The 23,797-nt window shown below is 40.7% G+C and overlaps 1 protein-coding gene across 2 annotated transcripts in view; it reads right to left on the reverse strand.

Annotated features, from left to right (window-relative positions):
* DOCK4 (dedicator of cytokinesis 4) overlaps positions 1 to 23,797 on the reverse strand; it is a 472,836-nt gene that overhangs the window by 169,502 nt on the left and 279,537 nt on the right. For both annotated transcript variants that reach the window (XM_005679177.3, XM_018047173.1), the window contains exons 14-16: positions 14,097 to 14,221; positions 12,795 to 12,957; positions 8,644 to 8,750 (exon numbers count right to left, since the gene is read on the reverse strand). In XM_005679177.3, coding sequence (XP_005679234.2) covers positions 8,644 to 8,750; positions 12,795 to 12,957; positions 14,097 to 14,221 — 395 coding nt within the window. The remainder of the gene's footprint in view (positions 1 to 8,643; positions 8,751 to 12,794; positions 12,958 to 14,096; positions 14,222 to 23,797) is intronic.

The following is a 23,797-nucleotide window of genomic DNA, read 5'->3' on the forward strand; positions in this document are numbered from 1 at the left end:
GTATACAAGCTGGATTTAGAAAAGGCAGAGGAAGCAGAGATCAAATTGCCAACATTAGTTGGATCACAGAAAAAGTAACATAATTCCAGAAAAACATTTACTTCTGCTTCGCTGACTATGCTAAAGCCTTTGACTGTGTGGATCACAACAAACTGCAGAAAAATTCTTAAAGAGATGGGAATACCAGACCACCTTACCTGTCTCCTGAGAAATCTGTATGCAGGTCAAGACACAACAGTTAGAACTGGATGTAGAACAACAGACTGGTTCAAACTGGGAAAGGAGTACATCGAGTCTGTATATTGTCACCCTGCTTATTTAACTTCCATGCAGAGTACATCACATGAAATGCCAGGCTGGATAAATCATAAGGTGCAATCAAGATTGCTGGGAGAAATATCAATAACCTCAGACACACAGATGATATCACTTCACTGGCAGAAAGTGAAGAACTAAAGATCGTCTCAATAAAGGTAAAGGAAGAGAGTGAAAAAGCTGACTTGAAACTCAACATTCAAAAAACTAAGATTATGGCATCTGGTGCCATCACTTCATGGCAAACAGAAAGGGAAAAAGTGGAAGCATTGACAGATTTGGTTTTCTTGGGCTCCAAATCACTTCGGACAGTGACTGCAGCCATGAAATTAAAAGACACTTGCTCCCTGAAAGGAAAGCTATGACAAACCTAGAGAGCATATTAAAAAAGCACAGACATCTCTTTGCTGACATAAAGAGTTGGATCATAAAGAAGGCTGAGTGCTAAAGAATTGATGCCTTCAAAATGTGGTATTGGAGCAGACTCTTGAGAGTCCCTTAGACAGCAAGGAGATCAAACCAGTCAATCCTAAAGGAAATCAACCCTGAATAATCACTGGAAGGACTGTTGCTAAAGCTGAAGTTCTATTACTTTGGCCACCTGATGCGAGGAGCCAACTCACTGGAAAATGCCCTGATGCTGGGAAAAGACTGAAGGCAAAAGGAGAACAGGGCGACAGAGGATGAGATGGTTAGATCGCATCACAGACTCAATGGAATTTGAGCAAACTCTAGGAGATAGTGGAGGACAGAGGAGCCTGGTGTGCTCAATCTATGTGGTCACAAAGATTTGGACGTGATTTAGAAACTGAACAATGAAGACAGTAACCAGGACAGGTAGAAAGTTGCCATGTTGTATGGAATAAGCCTTATAGAGAAAGGGCATGGAAACTCTTTACAAAAGGATGGAGAATGGTATCTTTACATGCACTGGGGCATTTAAAGAGATCTAGAGTCAGGACTTCAGAAGAGGAGCTTTCTCTACTCCAGAGGCCACAAAAGATGCTCTCTCAGCAGGAGAGCCAGAGATCAGCAGAGGCAGAGATTTTAAAAGATTGTGTAATGGTATTAACTACTCAGAATGAAAGCACTTTCTACCCACCACATTAGCAGCCTTCAGGGCTGAGATCAAGTCCACATATTAAGTTATCTTAGCTTTTTTTCCTTTCTTTTTCTTTGCTTGATTTAGCCTGTGTTAGACTGTGTTAGTTGCTCAGTCACGTCTGACTCTTTGCCACTCCACAGACTGTAGCCTGCCAGGCTTCTCTGTCCATGGAATTCTCCTGGAATACTGGAGTGGATTGCCATCTCCTTCTCCAGACGAACTTCCCAACCCAGGGATCGAACCCTGGTCTCCTGACTCGCAGGCAGATTCTTTACCATTTGAGCTACAGAGAAGTCTGGTTTGGCTTACTTTTATGCTAAAGTTTTCCAGGCTACTTACATTGAAATTTAATTTTGCAGGTGTAGGCTTCTTAATTTCTCTCACAGTCTGTAACAAAACAAGAGTTATATGACCAGTGCTCCTATGTCTAAGCCAAGGGTGGACAGATATGTTTTGTGCTTGTATATGCAGAGGTGGCAAGAATACACAGAAGAACTATACAGAAAAGATCTTCACAACCAAGATAATCACGATGGTGTGATCACCCATCTAGAGCCAGACATCCTGGAATGTGAACTCAAGTGGGCCTTAGAAAGCATCACTACAAACAAAGCTAGTGGAGGTGATGGAATTCCAGTAGAGCTATTTCAAATCCTGAAAGATGATGCTGTGAAAGTGCTGCACTCAATACGCCAGCAAATTTGGAAAACTCAGCAGTGACCACAGGACTGGAAAAGGTCAGTTTTCATTCCAATCCCAAAGAAAGGCAATGCCAAAGAATGCTCAAACTACCACACAATTGCACTCATCTCACACGCTAGTAAAGTAATGCTCAAAATTCTCCAAGCCAGGCTTCAGCAATACATAAACTGTGAACTTCCTTAAGTTCAAGCTGGTTTTAGAAAAGGCAGAGGAACCAGATATCAAATGGCCAACATCCGCTGGATCATGGAAAAAGCAAGAGAGTTCCAGAAAAACATCCATTTCTGCTTTATTGACTATGCCAAAGCCTTTGACTGTGTGGATCACGATAAACTGTGGAAAATTCTGAGAGAGATGGGAATACCAGACCACCTGACCTGACTCTTGAGAAATCTGTATACAGGTCAGGAAGCAACAGTTAGAACTGGACATGGAACAACAGACTGGTTTCAAATAGGAAAAGGAGTACGTCAAGGCTGTATATTGTCACCCTGCTTATTTAACTTCTATGCAGAGTACATCATGAGAAACGCTGGGCTGGAAGCAGCACAAGCTGGCATCAAGATTGCCAGGAGAAATATCAATTACCTCAGATATGCAGATGACACCACCCTTATGGCAGAAAGTAAAGAGGAACTCAAAAGCCTCTTGATGAAAGTGAAAGAGGAGAGTGAAAAAGTTGGCTTAAAGCTCAACATTCAGAAAACGAAGATCATGGCATCTGGTCCCATCACTTCATGGGAAATAGATGGGGAAACAGTGGAAACAGTGTCAGACTTTCTTTTTTTGGGCTCCAAAATCACTGCAGATGGTGATCGCAGCCATGAAATTAAAAGACACTCCTTGGAAGAAAAGTTATGATCAACCTAGATAGCATATTCAAAAGCAGAGACATTACTTTGCCGACTAAGGTCCATCTAGCCAAGGCTATGGTTTTTCCAGTGGTCATGTGTGGATGTGAGAGTTGGACTGTGAAGAAGGCTGAGCGCCGAAGAATTGATGCGTTTGAACTGTGGTGTTGGAGAAGACTCTTGAGAGTCCCTTGGACTGCAAGGAGATCCAACCAGTCCATTCTGAAGGAGATCAGCCCTGGGATTTCTTTGGAAGGAATGATGCTAAAGCTGAAACTCCAGTACTTTGGCCACCTCATGTGAAGAGTTGACTCATTGGAAAAGATTCTGATGCTGGGAGGGATTGGAGGCAGGAGGAAAAGGGGACGACAGAGGATGAGATGGCTGGATGGCATCACTGACTTGATGGACGTGAATCTGAGTGAACTCCAGGAGTTGGTGATGGACAGGGAGGCCTGGCGTGCTGCGATTCATGGGGTTGCAAAGAGTTGGACACGACTGAGTGACTGAACTGAACTGAAGATTTATTGCTCATGATTATAGGGGTGTCCTTGTGGGGTTCCCTTGTGACTCAGCTGGTAAAGAATCTGCCTGCAATGCAGGAGAACTGGGTTCAATCCCTGGGTTGGGAAGATCCCATGGAGAAGGGAAAGGCTACTCACTCCAGTATTCTGGCCTGGAGAATTCCTTGGGCTATGTAGTCCAGGGGGTCGCAAAGAGTTGGACATGACTGAGTGACTTTCACTTACAGCAGTGTCTCTTTCAGAATCGCTGGAGAAGTATGTAGAGTTTTCTGCACAGCAAGATGGGTGGCAACCTATCAGTCTATCAAATTTATCAGCCTCATGTCATTTTTTCATTTTAGTTATAAATACAAACATCATATAGGAAAGGATAAGTGGAAAGTAACCCAATCTGAGAAATTCACCTCAAAGATGGTAACTAGTGCAGAGGGGCTATGCTGGACTTTCAGGGACCAGGGTGGGAATCTGGAGTATAGCAGAAGAAACTGAAACATTGCAGGGAAAAAATGAGACACAAAGCATTTATGAACAAACTTCTAGGGAGCAAAAATGAAATGAATTCATCAAAGACTCTTGCAATCTAGGCCATACATTAAACTAATCCCTTTCCAACCAGGATACATGATCATGCTCTATTTAACTGATTTCTTATCTGGCCCTTCTCTTGCTCAGAAGCAATAAATCCCACCCTAAGGAATCAGATTCTCTACCAAGTAAATCCCCAGTCTGACTGAGTTGGGTCACTTGAGTCATAGTGGTGTTAATTAACATAATGAATTTGCAAAATCCCAATTTCTTTAAAAGTAGACTATATTATTAGCTGTTTATTTATACATACAAACTAGACCCAAGAGTATTTTAGCATGTACTTCAAAGAAATAAAAATCCTTCACTAGAATAGGTCAGAATGGATACTTGAGTACACAGTTAATAAACTTCCTATCCTTTTTTGGACCTTCATATTATTATCCTTAACAGACTTGACTCTTGGAAAATGAATTTTCTTAAGCTTATTATTTCAATCTCTTTTCTTAACTTTGCTTTCCAGCAGGTAGCTGGCAAGGAGTAGCCAAAAATATCTCTACAAATTTAAGGAAGACAACAAACCTAGCAGAATGCAGCAAAAGAACAAAACTTAGCAAGAAAAAGTGCTGCTACAATCAACTTAGGAATTCCAAAGGTAAGTTTTGGACTTAGCCATCAACTACTTGGAGATATGACTGATATCCTCAGAGGTGAAAAGGGACCCTGGAAAAACAAAATCTTTAATGACGACTAATCAAGTTCTTTTACTTCCCTTTCTAAAGCTATAATATTTGGATTTTTGTAGATTTCAGAGATTATCTCCATGGAGTACCACTGCAAACATACTGTCAATTATGTAAAGGTAAAAATGACTTTGAAAGGGAGCTTTGCCCTCAGAATTCTTTAGCTCCTGCCCTAAAGGATGAGTCCAGGTTCTTGCCAGACCACTGACTGATAACAACTTTGTCACAATGATTTCCTTAAAACACACTCAGAAGTCCAGTCACTATCACAAGGTGAAACTATTATCTCTTTCATAAATTTTAGGCCCAAATTAGGCTATTAAACAGTTTTCAACATACTTTTTTATTTTCTTAGTTCACTGCAGAAATGAATCTTCTAAACCAGAAACTTACATGAGGAGGAAAGTAGATTTTATATATCCTACTATGAGGGATTCCCTGATGGCTCAGCTGGTAAAGAGTCTGCCTGAAATGTGGGAGACTGGGTTTGATCCCTGGGTTGGGAAGATCCCCTGGAGAAGGAAATAGCAACCCACTCCTGGAAAATCCCATGGACAGACAAGCCTAGCAGGCTACAGTCCATATGATCTTATAAATAAATCAGTTTTAAACTTTATGTAGCTAAATTTATACATTTTAGGGGTACCTAATTTCTAATATTGAAGAGGCATCATTAGAAAGGCCCTCCTTCCCTTAACTTTCTAAAAATTTTCACTCATATTATAAAGGCTCTTAAAGTTTGATTTTTTACATTTAATTGGAATTTGCTTTGGTATAAGAAGCAAGGTAGGAATCCAGAGCTTAATTTTTCCCTGCAGCACCTATCATGGCCATCTCAATTATCTCAACATCACTTATTAAATGGGCTATTTTTTTTACCAAGTAATTTGAAATCCATTCCTCTTCCTAGCTTTCTTTTTCATTCAAATTTTAAATTAATAAATTCAAGCCTGTAATCATCAGCAGGGTGTGAGACTGCCCATCATGGCAGAGGATGAATAACATTATGCTCATAATATGGTTTTATAATCATAACCCACAAATGCCCTTAAGTAGAAATTGAACTTCTTGGCTCAGTACTATGAAAAAGAAAACCATGGCATCAACTAGATAAAAAAAACAAAAGATGTTATGCTTGGCAGGTATTCCAGTTCTCTTTAAGCAACACTGAATATTCCTAATCATAAGACTCAGCTACTTAGGGTTGTTCTGCGGAGCTAATGCTTCCTCATGGGTCTACACAATGTAGGCCTGCCCCGCATGAGATGATCGACAGATACCATCATGAGCCTCCTTTGTGATGGAGGAAGATCACTGGGAAGAGCTGCTCTTTACACTGTTGATGCTCAAATAAATTTTCTTATGTTTTCCGGATCAGAATTCTGTGTATTCATTGAAAATTTGTGCAAGGGCTTGAGATGATTCAAAGCTCCACTTTTGAGAAAAATGGTGGTTCTGTCAAAGGCATCCTGACAGACCCCAGGTAATGGAGTAGAATGAGCCTATGCCTGGGAACCAATATCAGGTGGACTGCTCAATGCTCACATGGAGAAGCAAACCTTGCTACCTGTCCTCGTGGCATTTTAAGCACATGGGTGTCTCTAATCAGCAACTAAGAGTCTTAATATTATTTATACTTCTTTAGAGGAAGTCAACCCAGACTTGACTGGAAAGTTAGTACCTGCCACTCAAAAACACACTCCAATCCACAAGTGAGAGAGCCTACAGTGTGAAATGTCATATTCGCTCATTCATGTCTGACTCTCTTCAACCCTGTGGACTGTAGCTCACCAGGCTCCTCTGTCCATGGGATTTTCCAGGCAAGACTACTAGAGTGGGTTGCCATTTCCTCCTCCAGGGGATTTTCCCAACCCAGGGATCAAACCCACGTTTCTTGCATCTCCTATATCGGTGGGTGGATCCTTTACCACTGTGCCACTTGGCAAGCCTTGTGAAATGTCATGAAGAAGCGATTTATTCTTCTAGATATTATTAGGAAATTAATAATTACCTTAGCCCTGCCTTTTTAGTGTGAAGATTTAATGGTACATAGAGTCAAGATCACAAACATTCACATCAAGTACCACTTATGTCTTTTGAAAAACTGTAGCTGAAGACACAGCCTGTTATATTACCCATCTCACATAAAGGGCCGCAGACCTTTATTTATATAAGTACATCGTCTCATGCGTCTCGTGCATTTAGCTCCTCTGTGGGCCTTAGTGTTACTCTACTTGAAAATATTTTTTCTCTGTATTTTAACATCACAAATTCCTTTAAGCCACTTTTGAAGTCTACAGAATGTATGTGTCAGAAATGGAGGCACTTTAATGGTCTTATTCACCACTATATTCCCAGTTGCTAGAAGAATGTCTGCCCCATGGTCTGTGGTAGTCAATGTGCTGAACAAACAACCAGAAAATGAATGATTCAAGAAATATGCACATACATACCAATGTACAAACAAAAATTACCCAGTGTCTTGTGCATGGGCACTCATTTTACCAGCAACAATCCAAATGTAAAGGAAGTCTCTGTCATATCCTTCCTTCACTCAGTGTATCTTCACTGCACGTCTGCCACATGGCAGAACCCCTCTGACTCAGCTGATGCTCCTGAAGGGCTCCTAAACCTACCATGGTGAGTTGAGGGGTCATCAGACAACCATTTGACAATGTAATGAGGACAATGGTAAGAGGTTTGTGCAGATACCCAGGGAACTCATGGGCGGGCACATAGTCAGCTGGGAACACAGACAGTAGGAACTAGGGTGTGGGGACCGTTTTCCCAAAGGTTCAGGCCCAGGTGAGCCTCTGCAGGTGAGGAGGAGCCAACTGTTGGGAGACAGGGGAAGCATGATTGCAGGAATATCAAGTGGACCTGGGGGAACCAGCAGACAGGAAGTGACTGGAGCATTAGGTAGAGGACTGGAAATGGGATGACATGAGGCATAAGGGAGGAGGCAGCCCAGCATACCTGAAAGCCTGCCATTTCCACTGTTGGCAATGGGAAGCTTTTCCATGGGTTGAAGTCAGGCAGGGGCCTGGTAAGATCTGCACCTTAGACAGGTCACCCTAATGGCTGACTGGAAAATGGGCTAAAGGGAGAGAAGGCCCAGGTGGGCAGGACTAGTGAGCCCAGGTGAGAGCTGACAAGAGCCTGGAAGAGCGTGTGGTTACAGAAATGGAGAAATGCAAAGAAGAAATATTTTGGAGAAAATCGTATACTTTAGTGCTTGATTTCACGGTTGCAACTGCTTCTGTTCTGTATTTCATTATTACTAGTATTCTCTGATAATTCCTAAGGATCTCTTTTTAGGTGAATTTTCTTTTTATTGCCTACTACACTATATTTTTCTCCCCAAATGTTTGCATGCCAATTCTTGTGACAAAAAAATAGAGTAACAACCACTGAAGCTGTCATAACAAGGAACAGCTACTTACTTTTCCCTTGCTTCCTGAGAGCAGCAAATGAGACAAATGGAAAGGTGACCTTGCAAAATTTGCTTCTGGGATATACAGATAAGAAAGCAAGTATTGGGGATATTTTAAAAATATTAATATATTAAAACTTTAAAAACCTTATTTGTAAGGTTTATCTAATCCTATCACAGTCATGGATAGGATTTCAAGGTCACCCTATAGACTTAGCCAAATACCGTTATTTCAACTAAATTTAAAAAAAATCTTTAAAATACGTGTCAGAATATGACAGAATCTAGAGATACTACTCTCAAAAATGCACTCTCTCTGCCAGCAATCATCCAAAAGAGTATCTTTGCAGCCCGTTTTTTCTCTTTTCCAGAGTGAGGATAAGACTGTGAGTTAGTACTTCTGCCCTGTTTTTCACAACTGCCCCCAACCTCTGACTGATGTTACCTTATGCACAATGAGCTCATGCGTGCCATCTGGAAGTGTCCTACCATCTTCCTGCATCAGGGGAACAAAGGAGAAGCCAAACAATTTCTTCTCTCCTTTCTCCTTTGCTGTAGAAGGAAAAAAAAGAAAAGAATCAGTCAGTCATTTCAGTGTATGATTACACACTGTGTTCAGACACACAGATTGTGGAGATGAGTGATCATGAAGAAATAGAACACGCCCCTCCTGCCCAACACACACACCCGCTCCCTTTACACAATGAAGAGCAGCTCTTATGATGGGACTTCTGTCTACAGCGGCCACCCTCTAACCTTATAGTCCTGCCTCGTAACCATAAGTTATATTTCTTGACTAATTTTCTTCAAGGGATTCACTATTTGAAATTATGTGTTTTGTTTGTTTGTTTTTTGAAGTCGTAGATTTCCTGTTTCTTCTCCTCACAACCCAACCTCTACTCCTTAACATAAGCACCACAGAAGGCAAGACTCTTGTCTGCTTTATTTTACTCTATGCTTGGTATCTCAAAGAATGCCAAGAACATAGTAGGTTCTCAACAAATGTATAGAACATAAATGAATGAGTGAATGAATGAACTCTCCCTACAGCCACATGTATAAAAGAGACCTCTGAAAGCCACCTCCTTGGAATCAGGCAAGTAGACAAACATAAACTGCAATCAATAGTTAGATAAGAGTTGACTGCAGTAGTATTTGTATGCCAGAAATGAGGCAATGAGGTTTTCAGATGTCCAACTGAATTACAATGGCTAGAACAAGGGTCATTGGCAACTGTTTACAAATAAGGAAACTGAGAGGTCTATCACAGTGTTACCTGCCCCAGACCTCTTGTGTGCCAGTCTAGTACCTTCCATCCAGCTTCAGCTTCTCCAAAAATGAAGGACCACAAGAAAGAGAATCTGGTTTGTTCAACTGGACTCTGCCCTTGTATTTAGATGTGCAGAGAAGAGTTGCAGGCTGGCACACATCATGGGCTGGCCTGTTATTCTTGCCCATACAACTGTAAAAGTAGAGGTTTTACCTGACAGAGAAGTCCAGCTTTGGGATACAGTAAGCCCCATGCTAGAGGAGTCAGATATGGAGATCCTGAGGATCGGACAAGAGACTCTGATAATAAACACATTATCCTCTTTTAATCGTTTCTAGTATTTAACCACAGGGATGTGGAACCCTGTGCACAGAGTAATTCTAGCTGGCTGGCTTAGGTTCCTAGCATGAGGGAAGCCCTGAATTGTGATTACAGTGAAGGATTTTCATTTTAAATCATTAATTTCAAGCCTACAGAGAAAATGGGGAAATACCAACACTCTTCAAACAAAAGTCACAGCAAAGATCTCTGGAAAGAGATTTCTACGTCAGTGAGTGTGCTGGGTATGGAACTTGTGATTTAGGGGGCAAGACTTATTTAGAAATAATTTCTTAAGCTGCTTTGACTCTCTTTTTGGTGTGGTTTTTGGTATTCAATTAGGAAAGATAAAAAAATTCCAAGATGCATAAAATTAGCAAAGGTAAGGAACAAAGCAATAGCTTCCCTAAATTTGCCCTTGGTTATAAAATAAAAATAAACACCAAGTAAAGTTTAAAGTACATAGCCTTTTTCCCTAAGCTATTAGATCAGGATTAATGAACTAAATAGACTGTTATATATAATATGTATAATACAATCCCCTTTTATTAATAAAACCCCTTAATCTATGGATTCCACCTCTTGAGTTTCCAATATATTTCTTCTTTTAGCTCAACTTGAACAATTCTGCCCCCTGGCACCTCCAATATATCGACTCACCACTCCTTACCCCTTCACTCCCACCTCCCATTTCTATGGCCCATCATTCTAATCACCTCAGTGAAAATACCCTCAACACTCCCCCTTCCACATGTCCACTCATAACACTACACCTTGGCAGAATCCAATTTGTGGCTTATTCTATGCCTAACCTAAGCTTAATTAATGCACACTAACTACAAAAGCGTCCTGGGATAGGCAAACTTTCTACATTTACCTAATCAGCACACTCCTCTACTTTTCTAGACAATAATTTCATCCACTCTCCTTGTCTCTCAAGCCTCCAATACCTTGATACTTTCACTTTCAGCTCATGGAGAGAGAACTCCCTCACACCCTCACATTCACCTCTCACTCACCTGCATCTGCCCTCCTAGCCCTGTACTGCCCACGCTCCCACCCAAGGCTAATTTTTATCCTTGAGTCCTAGGTCCTGTGCTCCTTCCCCAACTCAAGGACACTGCTCCTACAGGTGTCCCCACTCCCTACATCATCAGGTTCTCCTCTCTACTGAATGATTTCTCCCCAACAAACATCCTTTAAAAGTTCCATTTTAAAAAAGAAACAACAGCAAAAACTTCCTATGACCTACTTGTTTTATAGCTACGATCTCACTTCTCTGCTCGCCAGCATTCTTTATAGTAAAGCTTCTTAAAATATCTGTCTGTACTCACTGCCTGCCCTTCCTTTTCTCCATCTTACTCTTTGACTGACTCCAGTCAGCTTTCAACTCCACAAATCCAAGAGAAATGACTTCCATGATGCCGAATCAGGAGATCATTTCCGGGTCCTTATTCTGTTTATCACTGGCACCTGACCCATGATCAACCTCCTTGTGAAAAGCTTTCCTCATTTAGTCTCCTAGGTTCTATTTTCCTTTGATTCTCCTTCAACCTCACTGGCTATTCCTTGTTAATCTACTTAATGACTACTTCTCACTCTCCCCAAATCGAAATGTGTCAATGACCCAAGGATCCACCCTTGGACTTCCCTTTGCTATCTAAACTTTTTACGTAGACATCTCGTCCAGTCTCACGGCTTTGAAAACCACGTTTATCTGTGATATCCTGGAGCTAACCTGGACTGGTTCATAAGAACTGACAGTATGCATCTTCCCTCAACTACAAGATCAGTGACATCATGTTGGCAGCTTAAAATTGACCACGGTGGGAATATTTACCCCATGGAAATCAGCAAATGCTATAAGTTAGGGCTTCCCCTCCCCTCTCCATCACTCTGAGTGCTGGTTAAATATTTACAGCACACCAATGAACTACATGTTCTCATTATCAAGTTTAAGTCTCCAGTTTGGATCTCATTCAAATATCTACTTGATGCCTTGAATATCTAATAGACTTCTCAGACTTAGCATATTTAAAATGGGATGTTTGATTTTTTCTCTCCAAACAGCTTCTTCCTGTTGTCTTCCCCACTTCATTAAATGACCCCTTCACTCTGAGGCCAAAATCTTGAGATCAACCTTGAATTTTCTCTGCCTTTCAGATCCAATCTGTCAATAAATCGGTATAAAAGAATCAAACCACTTAAATCTCATACTTGGAATTCTGCAAAAGCCTCCTGAATGGCTTTTCTGTTCCCATCTGGCCCACCTTCAATCTATCATCCATACAGTGGGCAGACTTAACCAATCTAAAACCTGTAATGCATCTTTCTCACTCCAAATAAAGTTCAAAGTCCTCCTTCCCATGACCTAAAACACAGCAGAGGATCTGGTTCTGCTGCTCCCTCTCTGGTTCTCACCTCCAACTCTCTCACTTGCTCATTCTGGCCTCCTTGCTATTCCTGTAAAGTGCCAATCATGTTTGAGAATGCACAGTGATATATATATATATGCAAATCAAATATGAATCTGAGCCAATCAGAGGCTTTCCTGGTAACTTCACATGCCTAGGAAAGTCCCCGAGGGTTCCCTTGAGCTGTCTAAGGGCTGGATCAGCTCCTGGCTGAAAAGACAGCACATGGGTCAGGGGTGCCTAAGACCACACAAGCTAGTCAGGCCTTTAATAATGCATCTCCTCTTTCTGTTTAGTTTTCCTAGGCTGTGAAAGTGATGAATTGATTTTTATGAAAGTGATCACCTTAAGAAAAACCTTGTAGATTTCTACAGCTACTTCATTTCCTCCTTCTCTTTCATCTCTTTCCATAGAGGTTATTGGTTTTTTGAAAATGACACCCATTCGCCTCCCAGGATTCCATTCACCTCCATTTTTCTCTCATGGAGGTCTCTGGTTTGTGACACACTTTCTACAGACTATCCCACACTGTTGTTTCAGCTTAGTAAGCAGTACCCAACATAACAAGGCCATAGAGACACTCCATCCACTTACTGGAACAATGCCGAAACTCGAAGCGGATATGTGCACCCCTGAATTTATCCACGGGGATAGGAAGTTTCAGCAGCTCGGACCACCTGGGGCTGTTGTTATGATAAAGCACAAAGGAGTGGTACTCGCTAGCCGGTGGCTCTCCAGAGCCGAAGGATATAAAATCCTGACAAAGGAAACATGCAGGTTAAAGACAGCTTCATTTCAAGATGATTTTGGAACGAGCAGAACAATTGCTTTGCTGTGTCTGTGTGCTCCCAAAACAGCACTTAATGTGAAATCACTTCCTCAGTCCTCTTCAGGGCTGTTTTTGCACCTGCTTCTGTGGGCAGGCTGTGTTTGGTTCATCCTGAGGCTGGTCTCCCAGGACCTAATTGCTCAAAGGTGGACCTCAGTGACATATGCTAGCTGGGCAACTGCGTGCCCAACTTGGAGTTAACTACAAAGCAAAATTCTCAACCAGCTACAGCCAAAAGCCTTCTGTGCCTTCCTATAAAACACAGTAAGCCCCGGGGCTCCCATGAAATACTTCTTCCACAAAGGAATCTGATATGATCACCCTGATTAGCAATACTCTAATCTCCACGTCCTATTTTGGTCATAATGAAAACACATAGGATTAAACATGGGCTCAGACACTAAAGAATGCCTGCAATGTGGGAAACCTGGGTTCAATCCCTGGGTAGGGAAGGTTTCCTGGAGAAGGAAATGGCCACCCACTCCAGTATTTTTGCCTGGAGAATCCGATGGACAGAAGAGCCTGGAGAGCTACAGTCCATGGGGTTGCATAGAGTCAGACATGACTGAGCAACTAAAAAAAAAAAAAAAAAAAAAAAACCAACTCCACAAAGAAAAAGTATACCTCTCGGATTCATGTTGATATATGGCAAAACAAATACAATAGTGTAAAGTCATTAACCTCCAATTAAAATAAATAAATTTATATTTAAAACAAAATAAAATAAAACACACAGCAAAAAAAAAAAAAAAAAAAAGAAAGAAAGAAAGAAAAAGTACACCTCTCCAAAACTATAACAGATGAAAGGGAAAAAAGTGAAATGGGATAAAAACATGGCATTTAAGGAGTAGCTGCTATGAGGATGTTTTTGACATGTTAATTAAACAAACTGAAAGCTTATTTCCCCTCTTTTCACGATTAAAAACAAACAAACAAACTACACGGGTGTGGAGGAGAAAAATAAGATTGAAAATACTGCAAATCATAAGTTAACCGATCGCACGAAAGATGAACCCAAGGCAAGGATGTGAAATTGTTTTACCAAAAAGAATTCAGCATTAACGTACCTTCAGGGTCTGGCCACTACTCTCTACAATGAACATCGTAACTTCCACGTTTCTGGCCACACTCTTTCCTCCTTTCTCAAATTCTCCCCTTTCTATAGTGATATATAAATCATTCCGCATTTCACCTAGCAGGAGAGGGAAATTGAAATGGCATTATATATATAGGAAGTATAATAGAGTGTTCTATCAAGGAAAAGTTTAGTTCATAAAAAACAGTGTTCTAGCATACAACATACATTATTTATACCTCTATAATAAGATCCTCACCCTTACTGCCAACATCCAAGAAAAGCAAAGGCCAGCCTCTGCTAGCTTGAAATTAGCAATACTGAAAACGTACATTTAGGAGGGAAATAAAGGACCTGGGTAGAAAGGTGCTGTCAAGTTTCACCATTTTTCAATATTTCCTTCATTTCATTTATGAGGTGCGATAACAGAATGACAGCTGAGCAGGGGTGGTTCAAAGAAACTAGTCTCAATACTTTATAGTCAAGGCACTTAGAGAAGAAGAAATACTTAAGTGGAAGAAAATGATAGGACTGCAAAGGGTACAGTTACAATTTAAATCTTCTAAAATCCATGGATGAAATGATCTCACCCCTGGAAGAATCCAGATTAGTGCTTTACAAACACAGACGTAGAATAATTCAGTCATACAGAGACACTTGGCTTAATATTTCTTGCCATCAAGCAATAAAACAAATGAGAAAGGCCCTGGATTCAAACTGACCTAGTCTATGTACACATATATCATCTATTTTTTCTCCATTGGCTATTTATGAAACTTGAATGCTTTTTCATTCTGCTCCTTTCTTACTACTGCAAGAAAAAAAAAAAAGAAATTGTATGCCAACTAGCAAAGAGAGGCAAACACACTTGACAACCTGCTTTTATTTCTCCTGTAAGAATTAAATTAGGGGTAGGCAATAAGTGGGTACGGACATGAGAAGTAAGTCAACAACGTGACTAGAAAGTTTTTGAGGGTAAATATTGGTGAGGTCAGCAAGGTTGAATATACTTTTACTTAACACAGCTTCCAAACATTTAAACACTCAAAAGCAATAATGCTTTGTTCTAATTAAAAAAAAAACAAAACAAAAACAAAACAAACAAACAAAAAAAAAACCTCTCCTTAAGAAAGCAAATCACCCGAAGAACAATAACCATACAAATGTACCCACATTTGGGAAATTTATCAGACTTCCTGACCGAAATGTACATAAGAAAGCACCCTAGCTTTCAAAACCATGGGGGAATACCAGTGTGCACGGCCGCCTTCCTCCACAAAGGCCGACTTTTAATAAGAGCATCATCTGCAAATGACCTTGCCTGACCAGGAAACAGATGGGCCACAAAAGGGAGACACTGAATAAGTTCTAAAAAAGATGAAATCTCAGGCCCTCTTTAGAAAGTGTATGTAAGGCATACATTAATGGAAACAATAGATACAGTGGTCTCTGTCTTATGAATTTCTCAGTACTCTCATGTAGCTCCTACAAATCAGCTTGAGAAGGCAATGAACTTGGAACTCCAGGAGAAAAGCAACATATTTCAACACACACATTTGCATGCTCTGAAAGTTTTCTTGTTTAACCATCTCAATTTTTTTAAAAATTAGGAAAATATTACCCCACAAATTTCACAAATTCTCTACAGTTTTATAAACTGATTCATTTAATTACTATATATTTATCTTTAAGTTTCTAATACTTATTATATATATATTCATACATACACACACACATTCTCAACACTATTTATTTTAACAATTCCAATGCAGAATAAATAAGCTCAAACACTGTCTCCAAATTCACCAGTTTCAACTCAAAACAGGCCTGCAATGCTAATGGTCTGCACATGTGCTATTTCAACTGTCTGAGGGGAAATTCTTGACAATACTGTTCCCATGAACAGATTTGCCAGGTAAAAAAACAATACAAAAATTAAGGTACTTTAGAACACACACCCACACACACAACAGTAGGAAAATTCCTTTGCTTCTGGAGCAGGTGACATATGATGAGTGGCTGAGGTGACGCACAGCCTATAAAACACACACTGATTAATGGGAAGTGTAGCTACAGGGGCTTTTACCTTAGAAATTTCTCATAATGAGTGATTAGCTTGTCCAAACCACATGGGGATTAACTGTCCTGCAAAATGAAGAGTAAGTGTTTCTTGGGAGGGGGACTTCCAACTCTCATCTATTGGCAGGGCCAGTAATTCTGGCTTAAGCAAAGTGGAGGGAGGGAGGTCTGCAGTCTGTTTCTCCCTGTGTGCAGGCTGGGCCCTGCAGACGAACAGGGATGGAGGGAGAGTAAAATACCACCAGGGCCAGGAAATTCTTTCTCCATGTATTCATTTAGCAAATAGGCTGTGAGCACCTACTATGTGTCAGATGTTAAGTCCAGCAGACTCAGCAATGGACAAAGCAAAAATGCCTTTGCAGCAGAGCTTAGATTCTAGTGGGAAAAGATTTTGAACAAAGAAGTAAGACACAGAGGACACTGAATAATGCTAACGGCCATGGATCCAAGTGAGACAGAGAAGGGGACAGGGTGCTGAATGAGGCAGAGGCACTGTCCCACGAGAGAAGCCCTCATTAAGAGGAGGAGACATCCGTGGAAGCGAGGCTGTCTTTCCGAAGGGAGGCTTAACATGGCCTTCGCTTCCCAAATGGACCCCTGCAGCTGGTTTAGCTTATAACTGAGCTGGATTCTTCTCTCTCTTCTGAGTTCAAATAAGCCTAAAGACTGTAGGGTCTCGGGAAGACTGGAGTAAGGAGATCTGATTCCAACTTTCCCTGCCAGTCTCTCCTGTCTGTGACATTAGTCTAGACAGGGCAAGATAAACCTTGGGCCTCACGTGTTTGCGTCACTCAAGTGGGATGCGGTAAAGGCAGAGGTAGGGGTGGGAGAGCCAGCAGGAGGGACAAGGCTACTTTATTAGGTTATGTCTCTTTTTCTGTAGAATTTCTAGAATACAACACATTCATAAATAAACACACCTTATACACACATTTTACTTTCCTGTTCTTTACCTGTCACCATCCCTGAAACCCTCTTTATCTTCCCCCAAACTTTTTTTTTAATTTTATTTTTTTTTTCACAAAGTTTTTAGACTGAAGTAAGATTTCTCTGAAAAGAAAAAACATGACAAGAACATTTCTCCTGGATGACATTCTACATGTGTCCACCCTCCTCAGGAATCCATAGCTTGCTGTGTTCTAATTCTGCAAGGTGCCATGTTTTGCCAAAATATGTCGAAGGATAAAGTTGAAACAAGTGTTAATTACAGTCACTACACTTGAGGTTGACTCTAGAGAAAGCCAACCTAAAGAAAACTAATAAGCTCAAACGGTGTTAAGAAAGCAAATCCCTGGTAATTAAGAGAGAAATCATTAGGTGAGTATGAAATGGAGTCATGGCACCAATCATGAAAAGCTGCTTGCCTGACAATGTTTATTAACACCTTGCACCTCTTAAATTTATTACTCTGCAAATTTGACGGGCTTGACACTTTCCTGTTTCATAGGCCCTGTTTTGCTGGGAAGCCTTCAAAATATTACTGTAGACAAGATAAAGATAAGGCCACAGCAGTAGGAACAAATTCAAAAAGAGTTCAGTAACTACAATCAAATGGGGTTGATTTGTGGCTTATCCTCAGTGGACAACAGGCTTTTATCAGTTCTGTAAACCTTGATTCTGTCCTATGAATGCCTTGGATAAAGTCACAGAGGACAAGCTCATCACACCAAGTAAAACACTGTCCCCAGCCATAGGGGCTAGTCTAGTGCCTCTTCTGTGATAGACAATTATTGTCGCTTTTGAAGCTGGAAAATAAAAGTTTCTGTACTTCTTAAAAACAAAAGACCATATGTAAATGACTAGGATTTTTGTGAACTTAGATTAGTGCTTAGTGGTAGATAGATAGTAGTCAGGTACTTTGCCAAATGCTGTAAGTAGAATATCTCATTAAGTCCTCACATAAACCTTGAGCTGCTGCTGCTAAGTCGCTTCAGTCGTGTCTGACTCTGTTTGACCCCATAGACGGCAGCCCACCAGGCTCCCCCGTCCCTGGGATTCTCCAGGCAAGAACACTGGAGTGGGTTGCCATTTCCTTCTCCAATGCATGAAAGTGAAAAGAGAAAGTGAAGTCGCTCAGTCACGTCCAACTCTTCGCAACCCCATGGACTGTAGCCCACCAGGCTCCTCCGTCCATGGGATTTTCCAGGCAAGAGTACTGGAGTGGGGTGCCACTGCCTTCTCCGAAACCTTAAAACAAGGTCCTATTTTTTCCATTTTGCAGGTGAGGAAACTGAAGTACAGAGATTAAGAAACATGTCTAATGTATTATCAGTATCTCTTCTTTACCCACGAAAATGTAATTCAAGAGATAAGAACATTCATCAAATAAGCTAGTGCAATTCAGCCTTTGCCTCCAAAAGACCTAAACAAGGAAGATATTAGTCCCACCCTAATTGGCCAGACCAGTTGTCAAGCAATGATTTCACTTCTAGGAACAAGACAGAACATGTATGCTTCAGACCATAAACAATACAGAGAAGGCACTCATCACTGGAGAGATGAGGGTGACAAGAAATTAACTGAACTTTGAAATGTTGAGGTTACAAGCAGAAAAACTCAACCCAGTGGATAGAAGGTAAAAGGAAACTAGTTCAACATGAAAGAAGTCATTTTGAGAGATGACATGAGATGTGATGATGTGATCTTGGCCATTTAAGTACTCAAGTACAGCCAGGAAACCATCCCCAGGGATCCGAGGAAGAAATTCGTGCACTGGACATGTAGTTGAGCCGGATGGCCCTTTGTGTGTGTAGCAGGCACTTCCTTACCTCCCCAATGATGTCCAGGTCCTAATTCCATGAACCTGTGAATAGGTTACCTTACATGACAAAAGGGGTTTTGCAGACATGATTAAGCTGAGACTCTTGTGATGGGAATATTTTCTTTGACTATGAGAATGGGCTCAATTTAATTTCAAAGATCCTTATAAGAGAGAGGCAAAAAGTCAGAGTCAGAGAAGGAGATACGATGAGAGAATCAGAGGTTGGATGATGTGGGGCCATGAGCAGAGGAGTACAGGCCACCTCCAGAAGCTAGAAAAGGCAAGGAAATAGATTCTCCTTCAGAATCATCAGAAGAAATACAGCCCTGCTGATACTGTGATATTAGCCCAGAGAGACCCGTGCAAACTTCTCATCCCCAGAACTGCGGTCCATTTGCATTGTTTTAAGCCACTCCATTTGTGCTGATCTGTTACAGCAGTCATAGGAAATGAATACAATATGCCATGCACACTTTAACTTCCATTACCTCAGGACATCTTCAAGGAGGGGACAGAGCAAGGGGCAGGGGCAAGCTTCCCAGGTAATTGAAATCAAAGCAAACCACATACATGGAAAATTTATGCATGGGATGAAAAATTAACTTTGGATTTCTCACATGGAGTACGCTTGAGTAAAACATACCTGGTGTTCTTGTTTCTGTTTTATTTTAAAAGAATACTTTAAGATGTTGAACTTTTGACGGGGTAGATTTTTAATTTTTTTCTTTTTGATGACTATCAAACAAGCAGTGGCAAATGATAGCAACAGCAGTCATGAGGGGCTTTCCAGGCAGTGGTGCAGAGAAAAAGGAGCAGGAACAGGGTGCCCTTTACACTCTAGGACAACACATGCATCTTTGATAGTAGCAGTTGGGCAAAGTCCTACACCCATGGGCAGTGGGGTATGTCAGCTTCCTAATCTGGGGGCACCAGCCTCTCCCCCAATGTGAACTTGGGCGGGGATCCACCCTTAGGGTGACACAATAGACTCTTAGCCTCTCTCTCTCCTTGGTCACTGAGGCATTCGTTGGTTAAGAGACCACTGTCCCCTTGGTAAGGGCATGATCAGGGGGTTCAGATTTAAGCAGACCAGTTGCAACTGTGTGATGTAGAGGTACATGACTTGGCCTGGGGGGTGGTGAATTTTAGTTAGATTTAGGATATATTTTTTTAGAGAAGACCAAGTCAAGTAGGTTCCCACCTCTTTCTCTAAAAGAATGATTATTTGAGGCAATTCCATCTGGTGATGTACATATCTCTTCCAGTAAGTGGTAAATAATACTAATAATATATATATTTAAAAGAATAAAACTATATATCTTCTTAAATGGGAGGCAAATATACCTACAACATTTTTCTTTACCCAGTCTTGTAAATCATTGTCTAGTCAACTTTGACCAAATACAAGTTTGACTTACCTGAACTACTGCCTGAAAAACAAAAAGGAGGCTTACTCTTGAAGATACCTGGAAAATAAACTTCAATCTTGAAATCACTATCATAGCTACTATTGGTGTCAACCATTTGAAATATAGGCTCTGTTAATAATTTTTAGCAAGGTCTTCTAGTCTCCAAATCTCAACTCTTCATGACCCCATCATTCTACAACTTCCCCATAATTCCTTGTAGGATTAGGAACTTTGAAGATGTACTAAAAGTGAATGCACTGGAAGGTACTAATTAGAGTGGCTCAGTGGTAAAGAGTCCACCTAGCAATGCAAGGGATTCAGGAGATGTGGGTTTGATCCCTAGGTCAGGAAGATCCCCTGGAGGAGGAAATGGCAACCCACTCCAGTATTCTTGCCTGGAGAATCTCATGGTCAGAAGAGTCAGATGGCCTACAGTCCATGGGGTTACAAAGAGCTGGACGCAGCTCAGCCACTGAGCACACACACAACAAACAGGGACAGTTTTACTGGTTGATATGTGAGTATCCCATGGACAGAGGAGCCTGGTGGACCTAGTCCACGGGGTTGCAAAGAGTTGGACGTGACTAAGCGACTAACACACACACACACACACACACACACACACACACACACACACGAGAATGAGTCTCCAGAAGAGTGTGTACAGGTAGGGAAGGTAAAGTATAGAAACCAGGATGACTGCCTAGAATCATAAACTCAGAATAAGAGTGGACCCTTAGGGCGGGAGGAGGGCACGGCCTGATCACCCTGACATGCCTGACACATCAGCCAACTTTGTTCTAAAATGTCTGGTGGGTGGAAAATTAGTCCTTCCTGATATTCAGCAAAGGCTCAGATCTGCCTGTACAGTCTGTTAAGACATTTAGAGCTTGGCTGTTCAATCCTGTAACTACTGCCACACATGGCAACTGAGTCCTTGAAATGGGACTTGGCTGAAAAGAGATGTGTTGTAAATTATAACAGTTACCAGCCTTCAAAGACTTAAGTTGAAATAGTGTAAAATAACTCATTACAAAATTTTTATGTGGACTATCTATTAAAAGGATATTTGGATGCATTGGGTTAAATAAAATATAGTTAAAATTAATTTCATCTCTTTCTTCCTATCTTTTTTTCAAGTGGCTACTGGAAAAGTTAAAGTTACATTTGTGGCTTGTATTGCATTTCTACTGGAGAGCGCTGACTGAAACATTTTCAGCACCCTCCCTCTCAAAAGCTCAGAGACCAGACCATGGAACTTTCTGTAGGGTTATTTGGTTTATAGGTGGCAGTAATGGAGCTTCACAGAGGGAAACTTTTCTTCTTTGGAAATTCGGAAGGGCTAAGAAATAAAGTGCTGAATGACTGGCCCTTAGTAACAGAGGACTTCGTGACAAGGCAAAACCATAGGGGCAGATTGCCTCTTTATACCAGGTGACATTCCAGAGACCAACCCGTGTAAATGACAGACCAAGAAAATGAATCTCTATTTCCATGTTTTTCCCATTCCGAAAAGAGTCTGGCACTGATGACATTCTGTGACCCTCAAGAAAAGTTGTGTGTATGTCCCCATTAGTGTCAGGACCACAGATAATTCATTCTGCAGAAAGGCAGTGACTAAATTAATGAAGGTCCTGTAGGTATAAACACATGCCTCACCCATCCTGACCTCTATCAGAACACAAATTAACCCTGGAGGACAAGTATAGAGAAAGAAAAAGAGAAAAAAAAAAAACCCATCACAGTAGCAGACTGTCAGTACAACACTGGGATCAGAAATGCTGTTCACATACATTTTTCTCATTGAAAACTCAGCTCAAGTTTTCATCAAAGCCACAAGTAAGAGAGCGAAAATTAATTGGCAAGTCAAAATTCTGAAAATAAAGGAAAACAAAACAACAGTTGTTATGTTTGCCAATGTAAAACATTCCATTGAGTTGTAAAGCTGCTATCTTTTCAGCTGTTTAAGTTTATACACACACCTCTCCCTTCTCCATCCAATTTGTAAGACTCAGAAGCCATAGAAGAAAAAAAAATGAAAGAAGAAAAAGAAAATGCTTTTAAAAAAAAATCTCTTGCAGTCTCAGGCACTACAGACATGTGTCCGGGGAAGATTGAGTCCCTGGTCAGCATCAACCCTGCCATTATAACGTGGTGCAGGGAAGGGACAGAAGCAAGCCTGATTCCACAGTAAGTTTATTTCCATCATTAAAGCCAGACAAGAGCTGCGTGAGCACAGCACATCCCAGACAATTATTCAGCCAGTGAAGTGTCATGTTGCTTGATATTTTTTCCATTTCTCAATGATACTGCTCAGAGACCAAGCTGAGGAATTCTTCCAGCAGCTGGCTGCATTCTGTTCTAAAATATGTTTTTTATATTAGATTTACCCATCAATTTGCTTCCCAGTGGGATGAAATTTTTTTTCTTTTCTGCTAAAGAGGAAATACTAGCTATTTATAGCAACTGAAGGAAATAATGAATGGTTCCAAGAGCCAATGGATAACATGCCATCAAGTAAACAGTGTTATAAACAGTCATTTTTGACAATAGTAACAGGAGATGCTCAGGCAGACTTGGTGTTTAAGCTGGGTCAGGTCATCTCAGCAAACTTCTCAGGCTGTTCTCTTAGCCATCCCTGTGTGAGTGATTTCCATCAGGAGATCAAATGCCATAGCGATCAATGCCAGTCAGTTTCTGCAACATGTTAGGTCTTTATGGATAACAAACCCACCACTAAGTCTTACAGCTGTAACAGGGGCCTCGTCCGAAGCAACATTCACGGTTTGCTTTTTGCACATGGGATTTAAACAGTGACTTAAAAGATCTTGTTTCTAAAAATACTGTCAACAGTTTGAGACTGTTTGGTTTTTCTATTTTTTTTTTTGCTTGGTTGTGTACAGTAGGATGCAGAACCATAAGAAAGACTATTACTTGGCATTTACTTTGATAGTGTGAATCTCCTTAATCTCTACCATTTCCACTCAGAAACACTTTTTTGGATTCTCTTTTGGAATCTCCTTTGGTTGCTAATATAGATCTGATGTATATATACAAATAGAACTAAAAATACATATGGTATTTGTATATGGCTGCTTAGTTACATACACATATACCTCTGGTGGAAAATTCTCCAATAAAGGCTAACCATTGCTTAATAAATGTTCTTATCAAAACTTGTAAGGATTTCCCCTAAGTGACTTCAATAATACTTCCCACCAAAGGGTAAAATATTTTCTGAATTTAACTTCAGTTTTCCTTCTTATTATGAAAAGCAGGCATGGTCCCCATAAGTTATCCATCCGGATGTGAAAAAAATGTAAAGATTAAAAAAAAAAAGAATTAAGTATCTCAATTTATTCTTCAGCATGGCCCATTTGAAGTCTTTGAAGCTGATAGTTTGAAAACTTTCTCAAGTGCCAAAAGCAGACAAAATAGCCATAT

The sequence above is a fragment of the Capra hircus genome, chromosome 4 (assembly GCF_001704415.2).
Source record: "Capra hircus breed San Clemente chromosome 4, ASM170441v1, whole genome shotgun sequence".
Lineage (NCBI taxonomy): Eukaryota > Metazoa > Chordata > Mammalia > Artiodactyla > Bovidae > Capra > Capra hircus.